The sequence below is a fragment of the Oncorhynchus clarkii genome, chromosome 1 (assembly GCF_045791955.1).
Source record: "Oncorhynchus clarkii lewisi isolate Uvic-CL-2024 chromosome 1, UVic_Ocla_1.0, whole genome shotgun sequence".
NCBI classification, from domain to species: Eukaryota; Metazoa; Chordata; class Actinopteri; order Salmoniformes; family Salmonidae; genus Oncorhynchus; species Oncorhynchus clarkii.
The window spans coordinates 45,313,223-45,333,561 of NC_092147.1; the positions used below are offsets into that span (position 1 = coordinate 45,313,223).

Sequence of the window (20,339 nt, forward strand, 5' to 3'; positions counted from 1 at the left end):
GAAGACCAGTGGCGGTCAGTGCCGTTTATGATGAGGGAGGACAATTTTTTTTCATGAGCATGGCCCTATTTCTATACATGACCGCATGTTGGATGTCTGTCATTCATATTCCATTCACCCAGCTCAATGTAGCATAGATAGGTTTAGGCTACTACATGATACTTGCATTTTCCTTATACCCATCATGCTACAACCTAGCCTGTGAATGAAAGTTTACAACGTTGGTGCACAACAGGTCGGGAGAAAATGTTGAGATGACAAACAGTGACACATGAACAGACAGTGACACATTAAATTCTGCCTTGCACACTCTTGCCTGCATCTAGCTTATCTAGGGTGTAATCATTAGTCCAGCAGTTACAAACGAGAGTTTCTATTGAACAAATTCAGGTATTTTTATCCCCGTTTCATTTGTTTCCGTTTAAGAAACGTTTTTCAACAGGATCGGCGGAATGAATTCACCCCTGATCATGCATAAACATAGTTCACTTTCATAGCAGCCACATTGTATTCCTTCTCGCCTCTATGCACTCTCCTCCTTTCACCCTTTCCCTTCATTTGTGGACTTCAATGAACAACACATCAGCTGTATGTGACCAGGCGAAAAAACCATTCCAAGCCAAACCATGTCATAACTCCTACACACAGCCTACATCGTTGTTCCCATATTAGCTAAAGTAACACAGCTAATAGAACAAATGCGTTAGTAAACCCGCTACAATCATGCAGTAACGTTACAGTGTACAGTCAGTAAGCAGTTACGCCGGTTGGCCCTGGTGGCAATAAAAAAGCCAAAAGATTACCTTGACTTGGAAGAGTTCTAATGTTGTGTTGTATAGTCATAGCCAACTAGCTGACATTGCATCCCTCTGTTTGAGCCGGGTGTTTGAGTAACTAAACTAGCCAGCTGCATTTGTTGTCATAATTACTGTGGGGGTCAATGACAGGGGGTGAGAACCAAGAGCAACCTAGGTTTTGTATTGAAGTCAATGTACCAAGAGGTAAAACAGTGTGTTTTAATCAGTTATTTGGTTACAAGTGAATATATTTAGTATAGTTCTATCTAAAAAGGTAACTTTTCAATATTTTACCATTTTTATGAAATTCACTGAGGAGGATGGTCCTCCCCTTCCTCATCTGAGGAGCCTTCACTGGTAATCCATCTGGTTCTGCGTCCTTATGAGTGTTGACCTGTTTAAAGGTCATACTCACATCGGCTACGGAGAGCGTGATCACACAGTTATCCGGAACAGCTGATGCTCTCATGCATCCTTCAGTGTTGCTTGCCGAGCATAAAAGGCATTTAGCCTGTCTGGTAGGCTCACGTCACTGGGCAGCTCGCGGCTGGGTTTCCCTTTGCAGTCCGTAATATTTTTCCAAGCCCTGCCACATCCGACAAGCGTCAGAGCTGATGTAGTAGGATTCAATCTTAGTCCTGTATTGATGCTTTGCCTGTTTGATGGTTTGTCTGAGGGCATAGCAGGATTTCTTATAAGAGTCCGGATTAGTGTCCCGCTCCTTGAAAGTGACAGCTCTAGCGTTTAGCTCGGTGCAGATGTTGCCTGTAATCCATGGCTTCTGGTTGGGGTATGTACAGTGGGGAGAACAAGTATTTTATACACTGCCAATTTTGCAGGTTTTCCTACTTACAAAGCATGTAGAGGTCTGTAATTTTTATCATTGGTACACTTCAACTGTGAGACGGAATCTAAAACAAAAATCCAGAAAATCACATTGTATGATATTTAAGTAATTAATTTGCATTTTATTGCATGATATAAGTATTTGATCACCTACCAACCAGTAAGAATTCCGGCTCTCACAGACCTGTTCGTTTTTCTTTAAGAAGAACTCCTGTTCTCCACTCATTACCTGTATTAACTGCATCTGTTTGAACTCGTTACCTGTATAAAAGACACCTGTCCACACACTCAATCAAACAGACTCCAACCTCTCCACAATGGCCAAGACCAGAGAGCTGTGTAAGGACATCAGGGATAAAATTGTAGACCTGCACAAGGCTGGGATCGGCTACAGGACAATAGGCAAGCAGCTTGGTGAGAAGGCAACAGCTGTTGGCGCAATTATTAGAAAATGGAAGAAGTTCAAGATGACGGTCAATCACCCTCGGTCTGGGGCTCCATGCAAGATCTCACCTCGTGGGGCATCAATTATCATGAGGAAGGTGAGGGATCAGCCCAGAACTACACGGCAGGACCTGGTCAATGACCTGAAGAGAGCTGGGATTCCAGTCTCAAAGAAAACCATTAGTAACACACTAGGCCGTCATGGATTAAAATCCTGCAGCGCACGCAAGGTCCCCCTGCTCAAGCCAGCGCATGTCCCGTCTGAAGTTTGCCAATGACCATCTGGATGATCCAGAGGAGCAATGGGAGAAGGTCATGTGGTCTGATGAGACAAAAATATAACTTTTTGGTCTAAACTCCACTCGCCATGTTTGGAGGAAGAAGAAGGATGAGTAAAACCCCAAGTACACCATCCCAACCGTGAAGCATGGAGGTGGAAAAATCATTATTTGGGGATGCTTTTCTGCAAAGGGGACAGGACGACTGCACCGTATTGAGGGGAGGATGGATGGGGCCATGTATCGCAAGATCTTTTGCCAACAACCTCCTTCCCTCAGTAAGAGCATTGAAGATGGGTCGTGGCTAGGTCTTCCAGCATGACAACGACCCGAAGCACACAGCCAGGGCAACTAAGGAGTGGCTCCATAAGAAGCATCTCAAGGTCCTGGAGTGGCCTAGCCAGTCTCGAGACCTGAAACCAATAGAAAATCTTTGGAGGGAGCTGAAAGTCCGTATTGCCCAGTGACAACCCCGAAACCTGAAGGATCTGGAGGTCTGTATGGAGGAGTGGGCCAAAATCCCTGCTGCAGTGTGTGCAAACCTGGTCAAGAACTACAGGAAACGTATGATCTCTGTAATTGCAAACAAAGGTTTCTGTACCAAATATTAAGTTCTGCTTTTCTGATGTATCAAATACTTATGGCATGCAATAAAATGCAAATTAATTACTTAAATATCACACAATGTGATTTTCTGCATTTTTGTTTTAGATTCCGTCTCTCACAGTTGAAGTGTACCTATGATAAAAATTACAGACCTCTACATGCTTTGTAAGTAGGAAAACCTGCAAAATCGGCAGTGTATCAAATACTAGTTCTCCCCACTGTATGTACGGTCACTGTGGGGACGACATCATCGATGCACTTATTGATGAAGCCGGTGACTGAGGTGGTGTACTCCTCAATGCCATCGGAGGAATCCCAGAACATATTTCAGTCTGTGCTAGCAAAACAGCCCTGTAGCTTAGCATCCGCGTCATCTGACCACTTCAGTATAGAGCGAGTCACTTGTACTTCCTGCTTTAGTTTTTTCTTGTAAGCAGGAATCAGGATAGAATTTCGGTCAGATTTTCCAAATGGAGGGCGAGGGAGAGCTTTGCATGTGTCTCTGTTTGTGGAATAAAGGTGGCCTTGAGTGTTTTGTGACGTCATGTTAGAAAGCAGGTAAAAAATATGTAAGTTTTCCTGCATTAAAGGATTTTCTTGTTTGCTTATGGACTTCTACAGCTCATTGAGTGCAGTCTTAGTGCCAGCATCGGTTTCTGGTGATAAATAGCTAAGTCTCATTAGCATCAAAGGATCCTGTCCATGGAAACCATTTTTTTTCAGCCTCGTATTGTTCCCAGGCACAAATGAGGGTCTCTCTTCCCAGCTATACATGTCAGTACTCTATAGCGAGGACTGAATCAAAATGCCACCATGGAGGGCAAAAGCCTCAGTTCCCTGTGGATTCTTTTTAGCCTCTTCGTAATGGATCAGAGATATTGCCTCAAAGTTCACAATGATTTGGCAGGCCCACACAAAGTCTGTCTGAATTCAATTAACAGCACTGTGGAAAAAAAACGTTATTGGAAACTCTTAGTTTCTCAGCCAGGAAGTAAGTGGGTTTATGTTGGTTGGTACTGTTCATTTGGAGAGCTGCTCTGCTGCCACACAGAAAACAGAAAAATATTGAGATGGAAAAATAAAGAAAAGTGAAACACTGGATTCCTATTGAGCTTTGTATGAATTGCAAGACTCGTTGAGAGAGTGTGGAGAGAGAGGCTTGTTTTGACCCTGGTGTTGACTGGTGAAGTGATGGAGTTTTGTCCTGAGGCAGCCCCAGCCCGGAATCTGTGTCTCTGTGTCTAACATGGCAGCCAGGGGGGAGAGAAAAGGCCAGGGGCTGACTGAATGGAACAGGAAAAGCTCATCTGCATGTTAAAGGCTGTGGATGTCATGGAGTTGCCAAGGCTCCTCACCACACTGTGTGTGTGTGTGTGTGTGTGTGTGTGTGTGTGTGTGCGTGCGTTGTGGATGGCTGGAGAGGCCTTTCTCCAGACAAACCAGTCGCCACAGGAGGAGTGGGCAACGCTGGAGCAGTTGTGTCAGCGACATCATTCTCTCTCTGTCAATTCGAGGCCGAAGGATTTTCAAGAAAACGAGCACTCACTTACGTTCTGTTCCGATCCGAATCCTAACGTGTCATGGAGAGGATGTGTCAATATCAGACAGGACTTGTGTCAGAGACTTGGAGCACCTAGTAAGGACTACATGGAGAGAGAAGAAATGCTTCCTCACGGAAACAAGGAGGGTGTTGGTAAGAATGGCAGCAGCAATGACTCCTCACCCAGCAGAGCCAGTGGCAGAGAGGTAGGACACAGCAGAGACCGAACCAGGACCAGACTGTCTCTGGGTAGTGTTACCCTGAGGGGCTCCAGCCAGCACAGCCACCCCGCCTGTCACATCCCCATCCCCACCAGACCAACGCCAGACGAAACTAGACAACCAGCCATTGAGCTAAACACCTCTGTGGAGACTCTGGAGAGTCCAGGAAGAGAGGGCGCCGAGAGCTGTGACCCTGTGACCCTGAGGCAGACAGCCAGGACGTCAGAGGTCAGAACCAAGCATGTGACCTGGGAGGAGAACTATGTGTCCAGTCGGAGGCAGAGCCGGCTGTACCAGGTGCACCTGCAGCAGACCTGTGTCTGGGACGGCATCGCTCAACTCAACGAGGAGATCCTCCTCACCATGCTGGAGATATATGAGAAACACGAGAGTAAGTACTTGTGTATGTGTGCATGCGTGCTCTCAAAGCATTCAGAGCATTCAGAGCATGTTACCGTTACTCTGCCGGCGGAACATTCTGTCAGCCCTCACCGTTATGTTTCTCAGTGAAGCTGACGTGAATCGGGACTTGGTCAAGGGAGGTCAGCTTTAAAACGGGAGAAAAGTTACACAATCCCTCCATCAAAGGGCTGCCTGTAAGGAGTTAGTGGTGTTGTAAAGGGCAGGTTTAGCCCTGTGAATGGGCTCGTTTGTGTTCCCTTCAAGGCCCCCCTGGAATGCCTTGACTGGTAGTGCTCCTCAGCTCTCCAGCCCACGTTTCCATGTCACGGCAGCGTGTGTGTGTGTGTGTGTGTGTGTGTGTGTGTGTGTGTGTGTGTGTGTGTGTGATAGGCAAATACATTTCAATCTGCCCAGCAACACCCTCCACTCACCTACCGCTCATGTTTATTTGGAAAAAGGGTGAATTAGTTGGCCAAGCTTTTCTCCTTCCCAGCAACTGTTTTGACTGATCGTAAGAACATTATCAACGTTTTCTTTCCTCAAAAGCACAGAGAATTCATATGCCGTTTTTTTGTATGTATATTTCTTCTGGCCCTGAAGGAGCTACAGGACTGTAATGCAACGTTTGGGGCCCTCTTGTTGTGAATGGTCTGTTTCAAGTGTTAATGGGTACCTTTTGAAGGAAAGATGCACATTTCTGAGGATGTCCTGGCGAGCCTGTGCCACGTGTGTGGTTTGACGTAGCAGCTGTTTCAGGTAGGCTGTCTCTAACAGACCCGCCCCCTCCGCTCCTAGGTGAAGACCCTGAGGCCAGGCGCTTGCGGACGGTCAAGAACATTGCCGATCTGAGGCAGAACCTGGAAGAGACCATGTCCAGCCTGAGGGGAACCCAGATCAGCCACAGGTAGATCACTGACCTTGCTTCAGCACCATCTGTGTGTGTCACTCATTACTCACCCATTTTATGCGAGTGCGAGTGTGTGTCATTTCTGATGCTCTTTATGGACTGAGAGGTTTATTTGAGTGGTTTGGCGCCGCACTTCCCAAACATGATTGGATACTTACTTTGCAAAGTGCTCTCCACGGAGCATTTAATGTCGGGGTCTTCACAAGCTCTGTAATGCATCGGCGATCTATTACTGAGGGCAGAAGAACAGCAGGGTGAAACAAAAACATGACATTCATTTTTGATTGATGTGGGAAGGAAGCGTTCAAAATGAGGACCATTATGTGCAGCATGTGAACCATTTGGATTCCATCTTGTCTACATGACAGAGTCTGCCTTCGGGGTCTAAAGGCTTTAGCCTGATTGGCAGTTGGACTGGTAGAGCAGATGTTGATCTGGAGGCATCCTCTTTTGTCTCTGGTCTGATGAATCTGATGTGTTGCCCAGTCGCCTCGTCCTGAGGCCAGCCGTGAAAATCGTCTCAGAGGGGTTGACTGGACCCCCGTGGTCAGCCAGCACTGGGTTAAAAGCTGCTTTTGTCTTCCGAGTCGATAAAAGGGGAGAACATACATGAAAAGCACTCCTGGTGGGCTGATCTACAATGCCAAAAGCATTTCTACACTCTTTAGCATCATATGGGAGGGAAAAGTTCAGTTCAACTCGTAGGATTGTTCAGCCAGGACAAACATGTTCATAGTATATGCATTCGAATGGGGCTTTGATTGACATGCTCTCTGAACGGCATGTAAATGCAGCTTTTCATGTTGAAGTGGCTCATCTCATGTCTCTCTCTCTCTCTCTCTCTCTCTCTCTCTCTCTCTCTCTCTCTCTCTCGCTCTCGCTCTCGCTCTCTCCATCCACCTCTTACAAGACCAGTCTGATCTTTAGTCTGTCAGTGAGTGAGAGAGGTAACTCCCCAGCTGGAAAAAAAAACCCTGTCATAGACCAGCATTGGTTGGTCCAGCATAGGTGCTGGTGATTAGCCTCATCTGTGTCTTTTCGTGGTGCCTTCGCCGTGTTTCCGTGGTGCCTTTGCCGCGTTTTTGTGGTGCCTTCGCCGTGTTTTTGTGGTGCCTTCGCCGTGTTTTTGTGGTGCCTTCGCCTTGTTTTTGTGGTGCCTTCGCCGTGTTTCCGTGGTGCCTTTGCCGCGTTTTCGTGGTGCCTTCGGCGTGTTTTTGTGGTGCCTTCGCTGTGTTTTGCTGGTGACCTGCCTTCACTGTGTTTTTTGTTGTTGCTGGTGAGCAACCTTCACTGTGTTTTGGACACTTATGCTGGTCACCAGCAAAACCAGCATCAAGTCACATCATGCTGGCTTGCAAAGTGACGTTTAATTCCTACTGGAATCTAGCCAGAGTGGGGATATCCAACAATTTGAACTTTTGTTCACCCATAATATGTTTGCAGAATGTCTGCCAGGGTTAGAAAGTATGATAAATGAGACGGCACAAACCATCTAAACTGGAACAACCATTTCAGTATCCAGTGCGATAAATCCAACTAACAGATTGGATTAGTTTAGATTTTTTTTTTTTTTTAAACAACATGTTATTAATCTTTGTTTACTATAAGATTAATGAATCAATGTACATGCAAAAACACAACAAACAAATAAAGATATTGCAACAAACAATTCTAAAAATCAGCTGCAATAGAGAATGCTGGGAAATATGATAATGTTGGGCAAGGTCAGACCTGCTAGTCAGATCAGCTAGACCAAGCTGGACCAGCTTTGTCACCAGCATACCAGCATCACCAGCATAAGCTGGTATGTGTCAAAAACACAGTGAAGGCTGGTCATGAATGTCCAAACTAGAGGACGACCGATTATGAATTTTCAACGCCGATACCGATTATTGGAGGACCAAAAAAAGCTGATACCGATTAATTGGCCAATTTGTATATATATTTGTAATAAACGACAATTGCAACAATACTGAATGAACAATGAACATTTTTATTTTATCTTAATATAAAACATAAATAAAATCTATTTAGTCTCAAATAAATAATGAAACACGTTCAATTTGGTTTAAATAATGCAAAAAACACAGTGTTGGAGAAGAACGTAAAAGTGCAATATGTGCCATGTAAAAAAGCTAACGTTTAAGTTCCTTGCTCAAAACATGAGAACATATGAAAGCTGGTGGTTCAATATTCCCAGTTCTTCAATATTCCCAGTTAAGAAGCTTTAGGTTGTAGTTATTATAGGAATTATGACGCGTCGACTATTTATCTCTATACCATTTGTATTTCACATACCGTTGACTATTGGATGTTCTTATAGGCACTATAGTATTGCCAGCCTAATCTCAGGAGTTGATAGGCTTGAAGTTATAAACAGTGCTGTGTTTCAAGCATTGCTAAGAGCTGCTCGCAAACGCAGTGAAGTGCTGTTTGAATGAATGCTTACGAGCCTGCTGCTGCCTACCACCGCTCAGTCAGACTGCTCTATCAAATATCAAATCATAGAAAGGCATTGATGTTTATGGTTAGATACATTTGTGCAACGAATGTGCTTTTTTCACGAATGAGCTTCACCCGTTTGGCAAAGTTGAATTAGGCTGTGATTCGATGATAAATTAACAGGCACCACATTGATTATATGCAACGCAGGACAAGCTAATTAACCTAGTAATATCATCAACCATTAATGATTAATCGGTCGACCTCTAGTCCAAACCCCAGCGAAGGCTGGTCACCAGTGTCCAAAACACAGCGAAGGCTGGTCACCAACAAAACCAGCTTGACCATGCTGGTTAGACCAGCTTGACCAGCTAGACAATGCTGGTCAGACCAGCTTGACCAGCATCTGACCAACATATTGAAATGTATGCTGGGCTATGCTGTTGGTTTCAGCAGGCTCCTGTCCTGACCCACTCACCCCCTGAACAAACCTTTGAGTTATTTGAGTGACAGCCCGTTGCCCTGGACAGGGACTTTTTCATGTCTGGCTCCTGACTCACCACAGCCTCTCGCAGCAGGGGTCTGTCTAATTTTGAATCTGGATCTTACCCCTCCCCCACCCTCAACCCATCCTCGCCTCCCTCTCTCTCCCCAGTACCCTGGAGACCACCTTTGACGGCAGTGTCACCACAGAGGTCAGCGGGAGAGGCATGCTCAACCTGTCCCCCCGCCCCAACCCAGCGCTGCCCTGGCGACTGGGCCCCTCCAGCCCCCGTCTGCAGGCGGGCGACGCCCCCTCAGTGGGGAACGGGTATGAGGTGGCAACACGGGACAGTGCCAGTCGCATGGTGAGCCCCGAGAGCGGGCGCTACCTCCGCGGCGGGCAGACACCAGGCCAGGAGAGGAACAGTGTGTGTGACCTGGACCCGCCAGATAAGATGGAGGAGCTGGAGGGCATCGCCATGGAGACCATGGGGTACATGAGCGACGGTGACGTGCTGGGGAAGAATCTCCGCATGGACAAAGTCTCCAGTGGGTGAGTGCACACAACATCTGTACTTTTATGTATTCAACTGACGAAAGCAACCAGGGGAAGAGCAATAACCCCGCTATGAATGGACCACCTCTGTTTTCTGCTTTCTTGTCACTAGATGGTAGTGTTTCTGTCTTCTCTCCTTGTGAGTGTGACTGTCCTCTCTGCTAATGTCTCTTAGTTGTCAGTGGTAGCTCAGAGAGAACGACAGATGAGAGATCACTTGAGACATCAGGCAACGTCTTTCGTTTGGAAGATAGCTTGGTAACATGCTGTCTTATTTGGAAGAGAAGAGGGAAGAGAGTTTTGATTTCAAAAAAATAAACTGCCCTTTGTGCGTTAGAGAGAAATCAGCTCATGGGAAATATTCTTCTTAGCCTTGAGATGACATGAGAAAGTGAGAGCTCTTATTCATATGCAACATGCACTCCTAGAGAAAGAATGCTGGTCCCGCTTCGATTTGAATCCTCTCCTTTACTGGGCCTCGAGAGGTTCTGTGGTAACAACCTCACACAGTCAACCAGAGGTCTCCACAAAGAGGTAAGTCATGTGACACGGAGCCAAATGCAGGTCAGGTTATGTCTGTAGATGATGTGATGACATAGAATGCTGTGTGTTTCATCTCAGTGGAATTGGACAAAATAGGCTGTTTACTTTACCATCATCTCCTTGTCAGCTTGAAACCGGCACTGGATGCTGGAGAACTTGGATGTTGTTCACCACAATCGTCCTTATTATCTGATTGTCCTCTAGGACCCGGAAGCAATGGAGAAGGTCGGTGGTGACAGGGTCCTTGCTCTGGAAAGGCTTTATGCAAGTTCATTATGAATGTCTTGGTGATGTGATAGCACTTTGTCAAAAAAGGATAGGACGACCACACCTGTCAAAGGGTGCGAGTTCCCATACAAAGAAACAAATAATAATTATTCCATGTACCCCATGGTCTCCATGGCGATGTGAAATGTATTTAAAAATACGTGTACAGTAGATATATTTGCATCTTTTGCTCAAATGCGTTTAATGCCTGACAATATTCCAGAAATGCTTGGCTATGACATCGAGTCTACAGGGTGGACAAAGTGGTTCCTAATTCGGCTTCTTAAATTACTCTTTGGAAGTGATATAAATTTGAATTGTCACATCATTCTTTACATTCTGTCATGAATAGCACATGTTCAACCTCATTAAAAAAAAAAAGATTCTCCCATCTCGAGAGGTAAAAAAAAAAGACTATAGCAAAGTGCCTCGCTCCAGCTTAATTAAATAATGAAAAGAAATCTAGTGCCTGTATTTGCTATTTTTTATTTCTCATTTTTATCGATTTAAACAAAAACTATACATCGTACAACACACCACAATATGTCAAGGTCTTGTGCTTTTAATAAGTGGTATTATACGGTGGCTGGTTAGCGGTGTTATGGTGCATTCGTAACCAAGTGGGAAGTGGGAACATCTGGTAAAAATCCACTTGAACGGCCCCCCAACTGGTAATTACTAGTTAAATCAGCCATGAATCCCCATGTGACAGGAGGAATATAAGCGTGTTGTGTGCAACGGGGAAGGGCAATTGAATGCAAGATTCACAAAAGAAAATGTCATTATTCACACGTTTCTAGCCTGTCTAACAATGGTTAACAGGGTTAACATGTTATGCTCAGTTTTCACCCCAAAACACCAGAAAATTGCCAAAAAGAGCACTAGTCTTTATTCATATTGAAAATCAGATTTATTGAGCTCTCCATGTGGTGTATTTTTAAGGGCACGATATATTTGGCTTTTAAAATTCTATATGGGTGCATCATTTCTACTTAACTTATCAAAGGGACGCAACAAAAAAAGCACTCATTTCGTGGAACGACCCAGTACATGTTAAGTTCTGCCCGTTGGACGTTAGTTGCAATTCTCTCATCAAGTTAATTTGTTTATTTGTCATATGCGCATGAAATACATGGAGTCACTACATGACCGATAATGTATTGTGTTTGTAGTCATTTTTGTAGTAATTTAAATGCATGTTAGTACTTTTGGTATGCTTTTGGAATTTGTCAAGAGCAATAAAAAATGCATTTTGACTAGGGTTGGGCGGTATGCAGATTTTCATATCATCATACCGTCCTTCTCTCACCGTATCACTGGCTTAGTACACAAGGGGGCGCCAAAAACGCAAAAAAAGCCATTGGTTGTCTATTACCAGAATGCAAACTAAATTTGCACAAGTAATAGCGAATTTCCATGGAGGCTGCTACCTAAATATGCTAACTAGTGCAAATGAAAATAAACAAATTGTAAAGACAGGCAGTCCAACTCAAAAAGTAATACATATGTAGGTAGGAGCTACCAAATGTTATTTTTTGGTGAGTTTGGATATTTACAAGCGAATGTGAACAAGAGACATTGTGCAAATAAACAAAGTTTTGACGCATGCTTGTCTGAAGGAAGAAGAGTACTGTGTACACTCTGTGTCTGTGTGGTGTCTGGGAGTCTCTACGGCAACGGGCCTGCCTGCTCTGCTCAGGAGAAGATAGGGGGGAGAAGCAGACGGCCCTGAAGAGAGAGTAGGAAAAACGCAAGGAAATCAAGCTGCAGTGGCAGCTGTAGATAACTCATGCAAAGGGCTTTGACTTCTCAAACACGGCAGAAAGCTAACACACTATGATGCTCCGTGATCTTATTAATTCAGCCACTTACTTAGATAACTAGCAAGTTAAACTTAGGGGTTGCCCTAACGCAGAATTCTTCATTTTTAACGCAGGAAAAAAAGATAAAACGCATATCTAAAATGCTTCTTATTGTAATTTCTGCTCAGCATCAAACAAATGTTGTGCTTCAGTTGCGCTTCTCCACGAGCATCTCCACTTAGATGAGAATTCACAAATGGGCTTTCTATCAAAAGACAGGGCTCTGACTGATGTGTAGCCTTTCTCGGTGTAGCCAGCCTACACCGAGAAAAATGCCATATTAACTTTAAGCAAAACATGATGAAATGTAGCTGGTTACATTCCTTCTATGATAAACATTAGAAATATGTTGTTGTTTTTTTCCAAAAAATACCTTGCTTTTTCATTGTAAACTAATTTACTTCTGTTGTCATCTGATTACAATGAAGCTATTTTCTGCCTAATGTGTTGCACTTGTGAAGGAAATCTATAGTTGCACATCTCTTATCACTCTATTGAAGCAAAAAAAACACTGTTGACTTTCAATGTAAACCCAGATCCCTGTCAATAAACAGCTGGACTCACCTGCTCCCGCTTTCTCCCATTGTGCAATGTACAAACAAATGTGTGACTGGCTCAACTGTCCTGGGGAACTACAGTATGGTAAACTTCATAATGTAAAATAATGTGAGAGATGAAATGAAGAATACGATCTGCTTTATCTCCTAACATATTGCACAAGTTGACTGCAGGTATTTTCTTAAAGTGTAGCTACACATATAAAAATGTATTGGAAAAACTTGTTTCAATGGTACTGAGGGTTTTTGAAAAACCAAGCCCCAGGCTATTTCCAAGTACCCTGGTATACGGTATATACGGATTCACAGCCCAAGCCAAATTTTGACAAAATATATTGTAGCAGCAGTAGCCTATTAGAAGACTTGGAGGCAGGGCGTGTTGGGGGTGTGGCTTTGTCGTAGTGCTTTTTGGCCTCACCATGTGACGGATTGTCATGCCAGTTAATGTGTTATGTTGTGTTCTCTGGTTGAAGGTTAAGTTTGTACACTGCCTGTTCTGCAGGAGCAATGAGACTGGCATAAGTGCATGTGCTACTGAAGAGCCATCTGGAGTTTCATCGTTAATACAGTCAACAGTTAGTGATGGAAAACTGAGGCTTTCCAAAGGCTTTCACTATATTGTGCTGAAAAACAGTTCATTACTCTGAGCTCTGTTCACAATGCAGATTAGTGACATCTTCTGGTCACCATTCAATAGCAGTGTTTAATGATCAGATACAAGTATTTCTTTCTCCACTGTTTTCATCGAAGCGCTGTGGTGCAGCGATAAGTCGTTGGCTTTAGTAGCCTGTCGTCAGTTGGAATACACACCGAGTTCACATCATGCTTCCCTTTTTTGCCTTCAAGTTTACAATTTTTCAGAAACTGAATCTATGGCATTATTTAGGATGCTTAAGACAGAAGTTTATACTATACTATAAAACAAATGATTTAAACAACAGCGCAGAAACTGTGGTTTCACTTCTTTTTTTATCGAAATAGTGTGCCTTTAAACGGGATTTGACCTCATACCCTCAGGTCCTTGAATGTGCCATAGTTCCCTACTCTTCCTGCTAAGATACCAGTCAGGTGAAACTTTTTGTTAAATCCTAACTATATTTGTAAGTATGGTCAGTGGTGGAAAAAGTGTCCAATTGTCCTACAGTACTTGAGTAAAAGTAAAGATACCTTAATAGAAAATGACTCAAGTAAAAGTGAAGTCACCCAGTATACTACTACTTGAGTAAAGGTCTTTAGCTTTAAATATACTTAAGTATCAAAAGTAAATGTAATTGCAAAAATATACTTAAGAATCAAAAGTAAAAGTATAAATCATTTCATATTCCTTATATTAAGCAAACCAGACGGCACGATTATAAATGTTTACTTTTTTTACGGATTGCCAGGGGCACACTCCAACACTCAGAAGTAATTTTCAAACGAAGCATTTGTGTTTAGTGAGTCCGCCAGATCAGAGGCAGTAGGAATGACAGGGGTGTTATTTTGAAAAGAGTCTGAATTGGACCATTTTCCTGTCCTGCTAAGGATTCAAAATGTAACGAGTACTTTTGGGTGTCAAGGAAAATGTATGGAGTAAAAAGTACATTATTTTAGGAATGTAGTGGAGTAAAAGTACAAGTTGTCAAAAATATAAATAGTAAAGTACAGATATCCCAAAAACTACTTACTTAAGAGTCAGTGGGATGTCGCATTTTGCAACACAAGCGGTTTGAAAAAGCATGTGAAAATATATTCTAAAATACATTCTTTAATCTATTTCAGAATGTATTTTTAAATACATTAAATTCATTTTCTGATCCATTTAACATATATTGTGATATACATTTGACCTATATTTATATATACATTTTACATGAATGCTGTTATATATTTTGGAATGTATTTCAAATGTATAAATATTTCACAATATTCTTTTTATCTATTTAGTATTTTTTTCTGGTTGGGTTAACACATAGGCCTAATACTAACGTGACCTTTAAACTCTACTGGGTTTCACTCTGTTTTGAACCAAGGCCTGACGTGGTCGAGAGTTGAGTGACTTAGTACAAATGAGTGACCTGCTGCAGGTTAACTGTCTCTGCTCAAACCGACCGGTGTTGTTCAGTAACCAGAGTTAGTGGATGGCCCACTGCAAGCACGCAACTCTAAAACCTAAACATTGGCAGATATTCAAGTTATTGATGTTTATGCCCTTTGAAGAGGTAGGGACCAGCATCAGACCACTTCTATGAACTTGTACTTCTATGAACTTGTACTTCTATGAACTTGTGCTTTGGGTTGTGTATATACATATGTATACCATATACCACTGACCTGCTTGGAAATATATTGCTTTGTACTTGGTTTGCTTGCATTGAATTACATTTGCGCTATTCCTTAATAACAAAGTGAGCCAGTCAATGAGTCATCCGCTGTGGCGTGTCTCTTGGCAGCAGGCGGTTAATTCAAAATCAAAACTTGTCTTTTGTTTCCCCATGTCGGTGCTGTTTTTTGTTTACAGGAAGGCATAAGGCACACACTCCACTCCCTCCTTTGACAACGGTTAGGGGTTTTTACCTGTCCGGCTGGTTAGTCAACAACTGGTCTGACTCTGCTTTAATAGCTGCCTACAGTATAGCTCCAGTCACATCAGTCACTGTCCACCTCGAACCACTCAAAAGAGTTCGTTATTTAGGTCTTTTGCTTATCAGAGGAAATGCTGGGCCTTTTGTTCATGCTAGTGCTGCCGGGGCTTGCGTGTAATTGGTACTTCCTGATCTTTGAGATGAAAGGTGATATTGAATTTAGGTTGGTGTCTCTCTCTTTCATCACTCACTATGAAGTGTTATTACCTAAAGCCCATAATCAGGTTGGCTTCAACAGTAACTTTTTAGAGAGTAAGGATTTTTTGTACAAATTATTTTGGGGAGTAATCATAGTCTCTCTGTTTGCTCAGTTTGAGGGTAATTTCCTGATTCCTACAATTCTAAAAGTTTGCCTAATTTATTTGACAAAAAAAGCAGTCATTGTGTAGAGAATAATTGTACCATCTAAACCGCTTTGAAATATATTTTCCATAACCAAAAATATTGTATTTTCAGCTGTTTGAAGCTGGTGTATAAAACCGAAAGTAATAGGAAACGTAGGAATGGGCCGCATAGAAATAGCGCACATAGAACATGTCTACGGCTTCTTATACTTGCTTTCAATAAGAATGACAGATCAATAACTCACATTTCTATGTGAATTTGGTTGGGTTGACCAAAAAGTGACCTATTGTGGCCTTAACGAATCATATCCCTCCTCCAGTTAATGGGGGAAGATGCTCTGAGGAAAATCATTCTAATCAGCTACTCCCTGACTCACAGCCCATACCCCCGAGACATTTACCCCGGCCCCTCCTCTTACCCCTACCCCTTCCGCAAACAACACCCCCTCCCCTCCTGTGCTGGGGCTCTCCTGTCCTGTACTGCCATGTCCTTCCCCTCTTCCTCTCACTCTGCCTCCGCCTGAAACACTGAGCTTGCAGCTCCCTGGTCCTTCGTCTGCTCCTTCTGTTACCAATGACCCCATCATTCCTCCTGAAGAGCTCCGCCATCTGAGCAGACTTGACGGGGATGAGAGGGGTAGAGAGCGAGAGAGAGGCAGTTGTGTTAAGGAGACAGAGAAAGAGAAAGATATACAAAGAAAGAGAGGATAGTAGTAAAGGAGAACTGGCTGGGTGACTCGGATGACTTTGTGTTGGACCACCTTGAGTTCACCATTCAGTAGGGAAATCTCTCCTCTGACCAACCTGCAGGATTGGCATTTTCTAGAAGCTCAATATTGACAGGTATGTTTTCCAATCTACTCAAATTGTTTAAAAAGCAGAAGAAAATAAAAAAAATTATGTGAAAAAGCCTAAACTGACTGAAGGACTTCAGTTTAGGGTCAGGCACCTTATGCCGAGGTGGGTGTGCTAACCCAAGTAATGACTCCCAAAATGTGTGGACAAAACCCAAGTTAATCAGTAGTCTCATTGAAATGTGGCTTTCGTTATGACTCAAATTCACCTTTTCAACATTGATTTGGGAGCTGTCGTGTCTCTACACACCAGTCATTAATATACATGGTTATAAATGGCTCTGGGACACACAACATGACAATGGTAACGTAAACTTCCTCACTTTTTGTTTCGAAAACCAAGCCCTCAGGTTGGGTGTTGCTCAACTCTCCTAACAGTTAGAGATAGAAAATGCTTTGCAATAACAAACCCATAAACATTTTTACAAAAGTAGTACTACAGGCTTGGGAAGCAATTGTATGTGTTTAATGAGTGGTAGTTTAAACAGAGGCAGTTTCCCATGATTTCCTGTCACACTCCAAGACAAGCCGAGAATCCCTGCGTCACCTGGATTAGCGTGAAACCGTGCTCGGGATTTTGTGAAGTTGCAGGGATGACAGTAAAGCTGTGCTTTCAATAGGACTGCCTCAATGAATTTATCTCAACCTAAGCTGGTAAGCCTATGGCGTTGCTCTGGGCTGAAGGCATGACAATGGCCCTCGAAATGAGTAACTGAAAATGGGTAATTATGGGGGGGTTAGTTGGTGTTGACTGAGAGCAAATGTGAATGTTTATTTAGCTGCGGCGGGGTTAATCGTCTCGTATGCTGAGATGACGTTGGGCACGTTCTTCTGTTTTATATGTTGTCATTTCTTCTGTTGTGTCAAACCCCCACCTCTCCAACTGCAGGGATGGTGTGACCGTTCTGAATGCCCGTGCCATATTCTGTAGCCATGTTGACAGGAGATATCGTGGTTTTTCTTTTTTTGCGGTATTATTGGCACTGAAATCACACACACACTATGTGGAATAACAATGATAGTGTTACCAGATGATACGAACCAAATATGCGTCTCCAACTGAGCTGTCTCCAGTGCATTTTCCGGATGACATACGTCATGGTTGTTCTGTATAGGGGTCTTCAGGTCAGACACAGCATAAAAGTATATAACAGGATTGTAGTGTGTTGAAGGCTGTAATCCTGTCAGTGAAGTGGATCGGTTCAGCCTGTCATGTAACACAGCAGAGACAGAGATGTGACAGATACAGGGAGAAAGACAGAGACAGGGAAAGAGACAGGGACCGAGACAGAGACAGAGACAGGGACCGAGACAGAGACAGGGACAGAGACAGAGACGGGGACAGAGACAGATACCGGGACAGATACCGGGACAGAGACAGGGACAGAGACAGGGACCGAGACAGGGACCAAGACAGGGACCAAGACAGAGACCGAGACTGAGACTGAGACTAGGACCGAGACAGGGACCGGGACAGAGACCGGGGCCAAGACATGGACAGAGACAGGGACAGAGACAGGGACAGAGACAGGGACAGAGACAGGGACAGAGACAGAGACCGGGACAGAGACCGGGACAGAGATAGAGACAGGGACAGAGACTGAGACAGGGACAGAGACAGGGACCGAGGCCGGGATAGAGTGGCACTGAGACAAGGACAGAGACTGAAACAGGGACAAAAACAGGGACCGGGACATATACAAAGACAGAGACTGAAACAGGGACATAGATATACACGGAGACAAGGACAGAGACAGGGACTGTGGCAGAGACAAGGACAGGGACAAATACAGAGACATGGACAGAGACCAAGACTGACAGGGACTGAGACTGGGACTGTGACAGAGACAAGGACAGAGACCAGGACAGACACCGATATTGAGACAAGTACAGAGACTGTGACTGACAGGCCTGTTGTGTTGTCTGTCTGCAGCTACATGACGGACGGCGGGCTGAGCCGGTACACGCACTGCCTCAACCGCCTGCCAGATGGCATGGCCGCCGTCCGAGAGACGCTCCATCGCAACACATTCAAGGGCCAAGGGGACGCCACTGACAGGTAGGTCAGCACCACCCCTTCCCCTGTCCCCTCACCCCACCTGCAGTGTCTGGGTGAGGTGAGGCTTCTGTACAGCCACACGTTCCTATCGAGGAACCATGTACCGGACAGAGGTTTACTGTAAGTTTGGCCAATTTTGGATTGGTTTGTGGATTAGGTCCCTGCTTCTGCCAAAGAATCCAGTAGAATGTTGAGTCATCCAATAGGATCAGTCTAGAAGCAACAGAGCTGCCATTGTTGGGAGGCTGACTGAGTCTGAGTGAAAACAGACTGCATTTTCCTCAGTGCTACAGGCTATGGATGGGTAATGGATGGTTTCGGAGTAGACAGTAGACACTCACAGTCCCCCCCCCCCTCCCCCCTCCCCCCTCATTGTCTTCAGCCAACCAACTCCTTTTTGGAGGTAATTGGTATTTTGCTATTTTATTAGGATCCCCTAATAATAATACTCTTCCTGGGGTCCACACAAAACATGAAACATAATACAGAATGACATAATACAGAACATCAATAGACAAGAACAGCTCAAGTACAGAACTACATACATTTTAAAATGGCACACGTAGCCTACATAACAGTACATACACACAAGGTATTGTGCCGTGAGGTTTTTCATTATCTTTAAAACTGGTTTGCTGTTCATTTGAGCAATATGAGAAGGGAGTTCTCTAATGGCTCTATACAACGCTGTACGCTTTCTTGATTCCTCTCCCATGTGCCTGTGTTACAGATCTAGACTACATTGCAGGCTCATCTCTTTTCTGATTCCCTTGTGGTGTTTACAACCTAATGAATGGAGGTTAGAGAGGTACACAAAGACGATCCAGCTGTGTTCCTCCGCACAGAAAACTGCCCTGTGCGCTTTACGCACAAACCGACAGGGGTGTCCTGATTTATTGATGAAGGTGTCTACAGTTGTGAACAAAGGTTCACACCAGAAAGGACACTACTATCTTAAATAGACATCACAGATGGTATGGCAACACAGTCAACACTTGTTAACAGTACCGTTTTTGGTTTGGGCCTTTGTTGAGAGATCAAGAATTCAGACGGGGGGGGGGGGATAATTAATTAAGGTGGTTCCACGTCTTAACAAGATTAGTATAAAGCACAAACCCGGTGCCAGCCCACCTCCCACAGAGTTAGAGCTAATGGGACACATTAGAGGGGTTCTAGTGGCTGTAATAATGGACCACCTTACAGGAGAGCAGCTGAGCTCACGTACTGGCAGGAATAACAACCATAACAGCAGAAACAGTATCGCTACCATTGATAATTGCACGGACTTCTGTCATGCACGTTCGCAAAAGAAAATTACAATTTTATTGCCGTACCTATGCCGTCTTTCGTGTACCTGTGAAGTAACTGTACATGTAGCCTAGACGCATGAGGGTGCCGATTTTTTTATTCGACTATCCATCCTGCAGAATGTTAGATAGTCCCACCCACCCCACTGTGTCCAACCTGTCTGGACAAGGCCCTCTTTACTCCAGGCATGGAAACTCAGTCCTCCTTCCCCCCTGTTACCCTGGGCTCCAGTGGAAAGTCCACAGGCCACGACTCGACACAGACACACTGAGCTTCTGCTTCCAACAGGAGACATAGAGGACCAGCAAAACTCTGGCAACATGGCAAACCAGTTGTTTTGTCATAAAAAAAATGTAAAAAATGAAATACTTTTTTTCCCCCCCTGTTTCATCTGCTCTT

The 20,339-nt window shown here is 44.0% G+C and overlaps 1 protein-coding gene across 1 annotated transcript in view; it reads left to right on the forward strand.

The window, feature by feature from the left end:
* The window catches only part of LOC139407868 (neuron navigator 2-like), a 115,217-nt gene that overhangs the window by 22,785 nt on the left and 72,093 nt on the right, over window positions 1-20,339 (forward strand). The window contains exons 9-11 of the mRNA XM_071151741.1: window positions 5,930-6,038; window positions 9,139-9,519; window positions 18,507-18,632. Coding sequence (XP_071007842.1) covers window positions 5,930-6,038; window positions 9,139-9,519; window positions 18,507-18,632 — 616 coding nt within the window. The remainder of the gene's footprint in view (window positions 1-5,929; window positions 6,039-9,138; window positions 9,520-18,506; window positions 18,633-20,339) is intronic.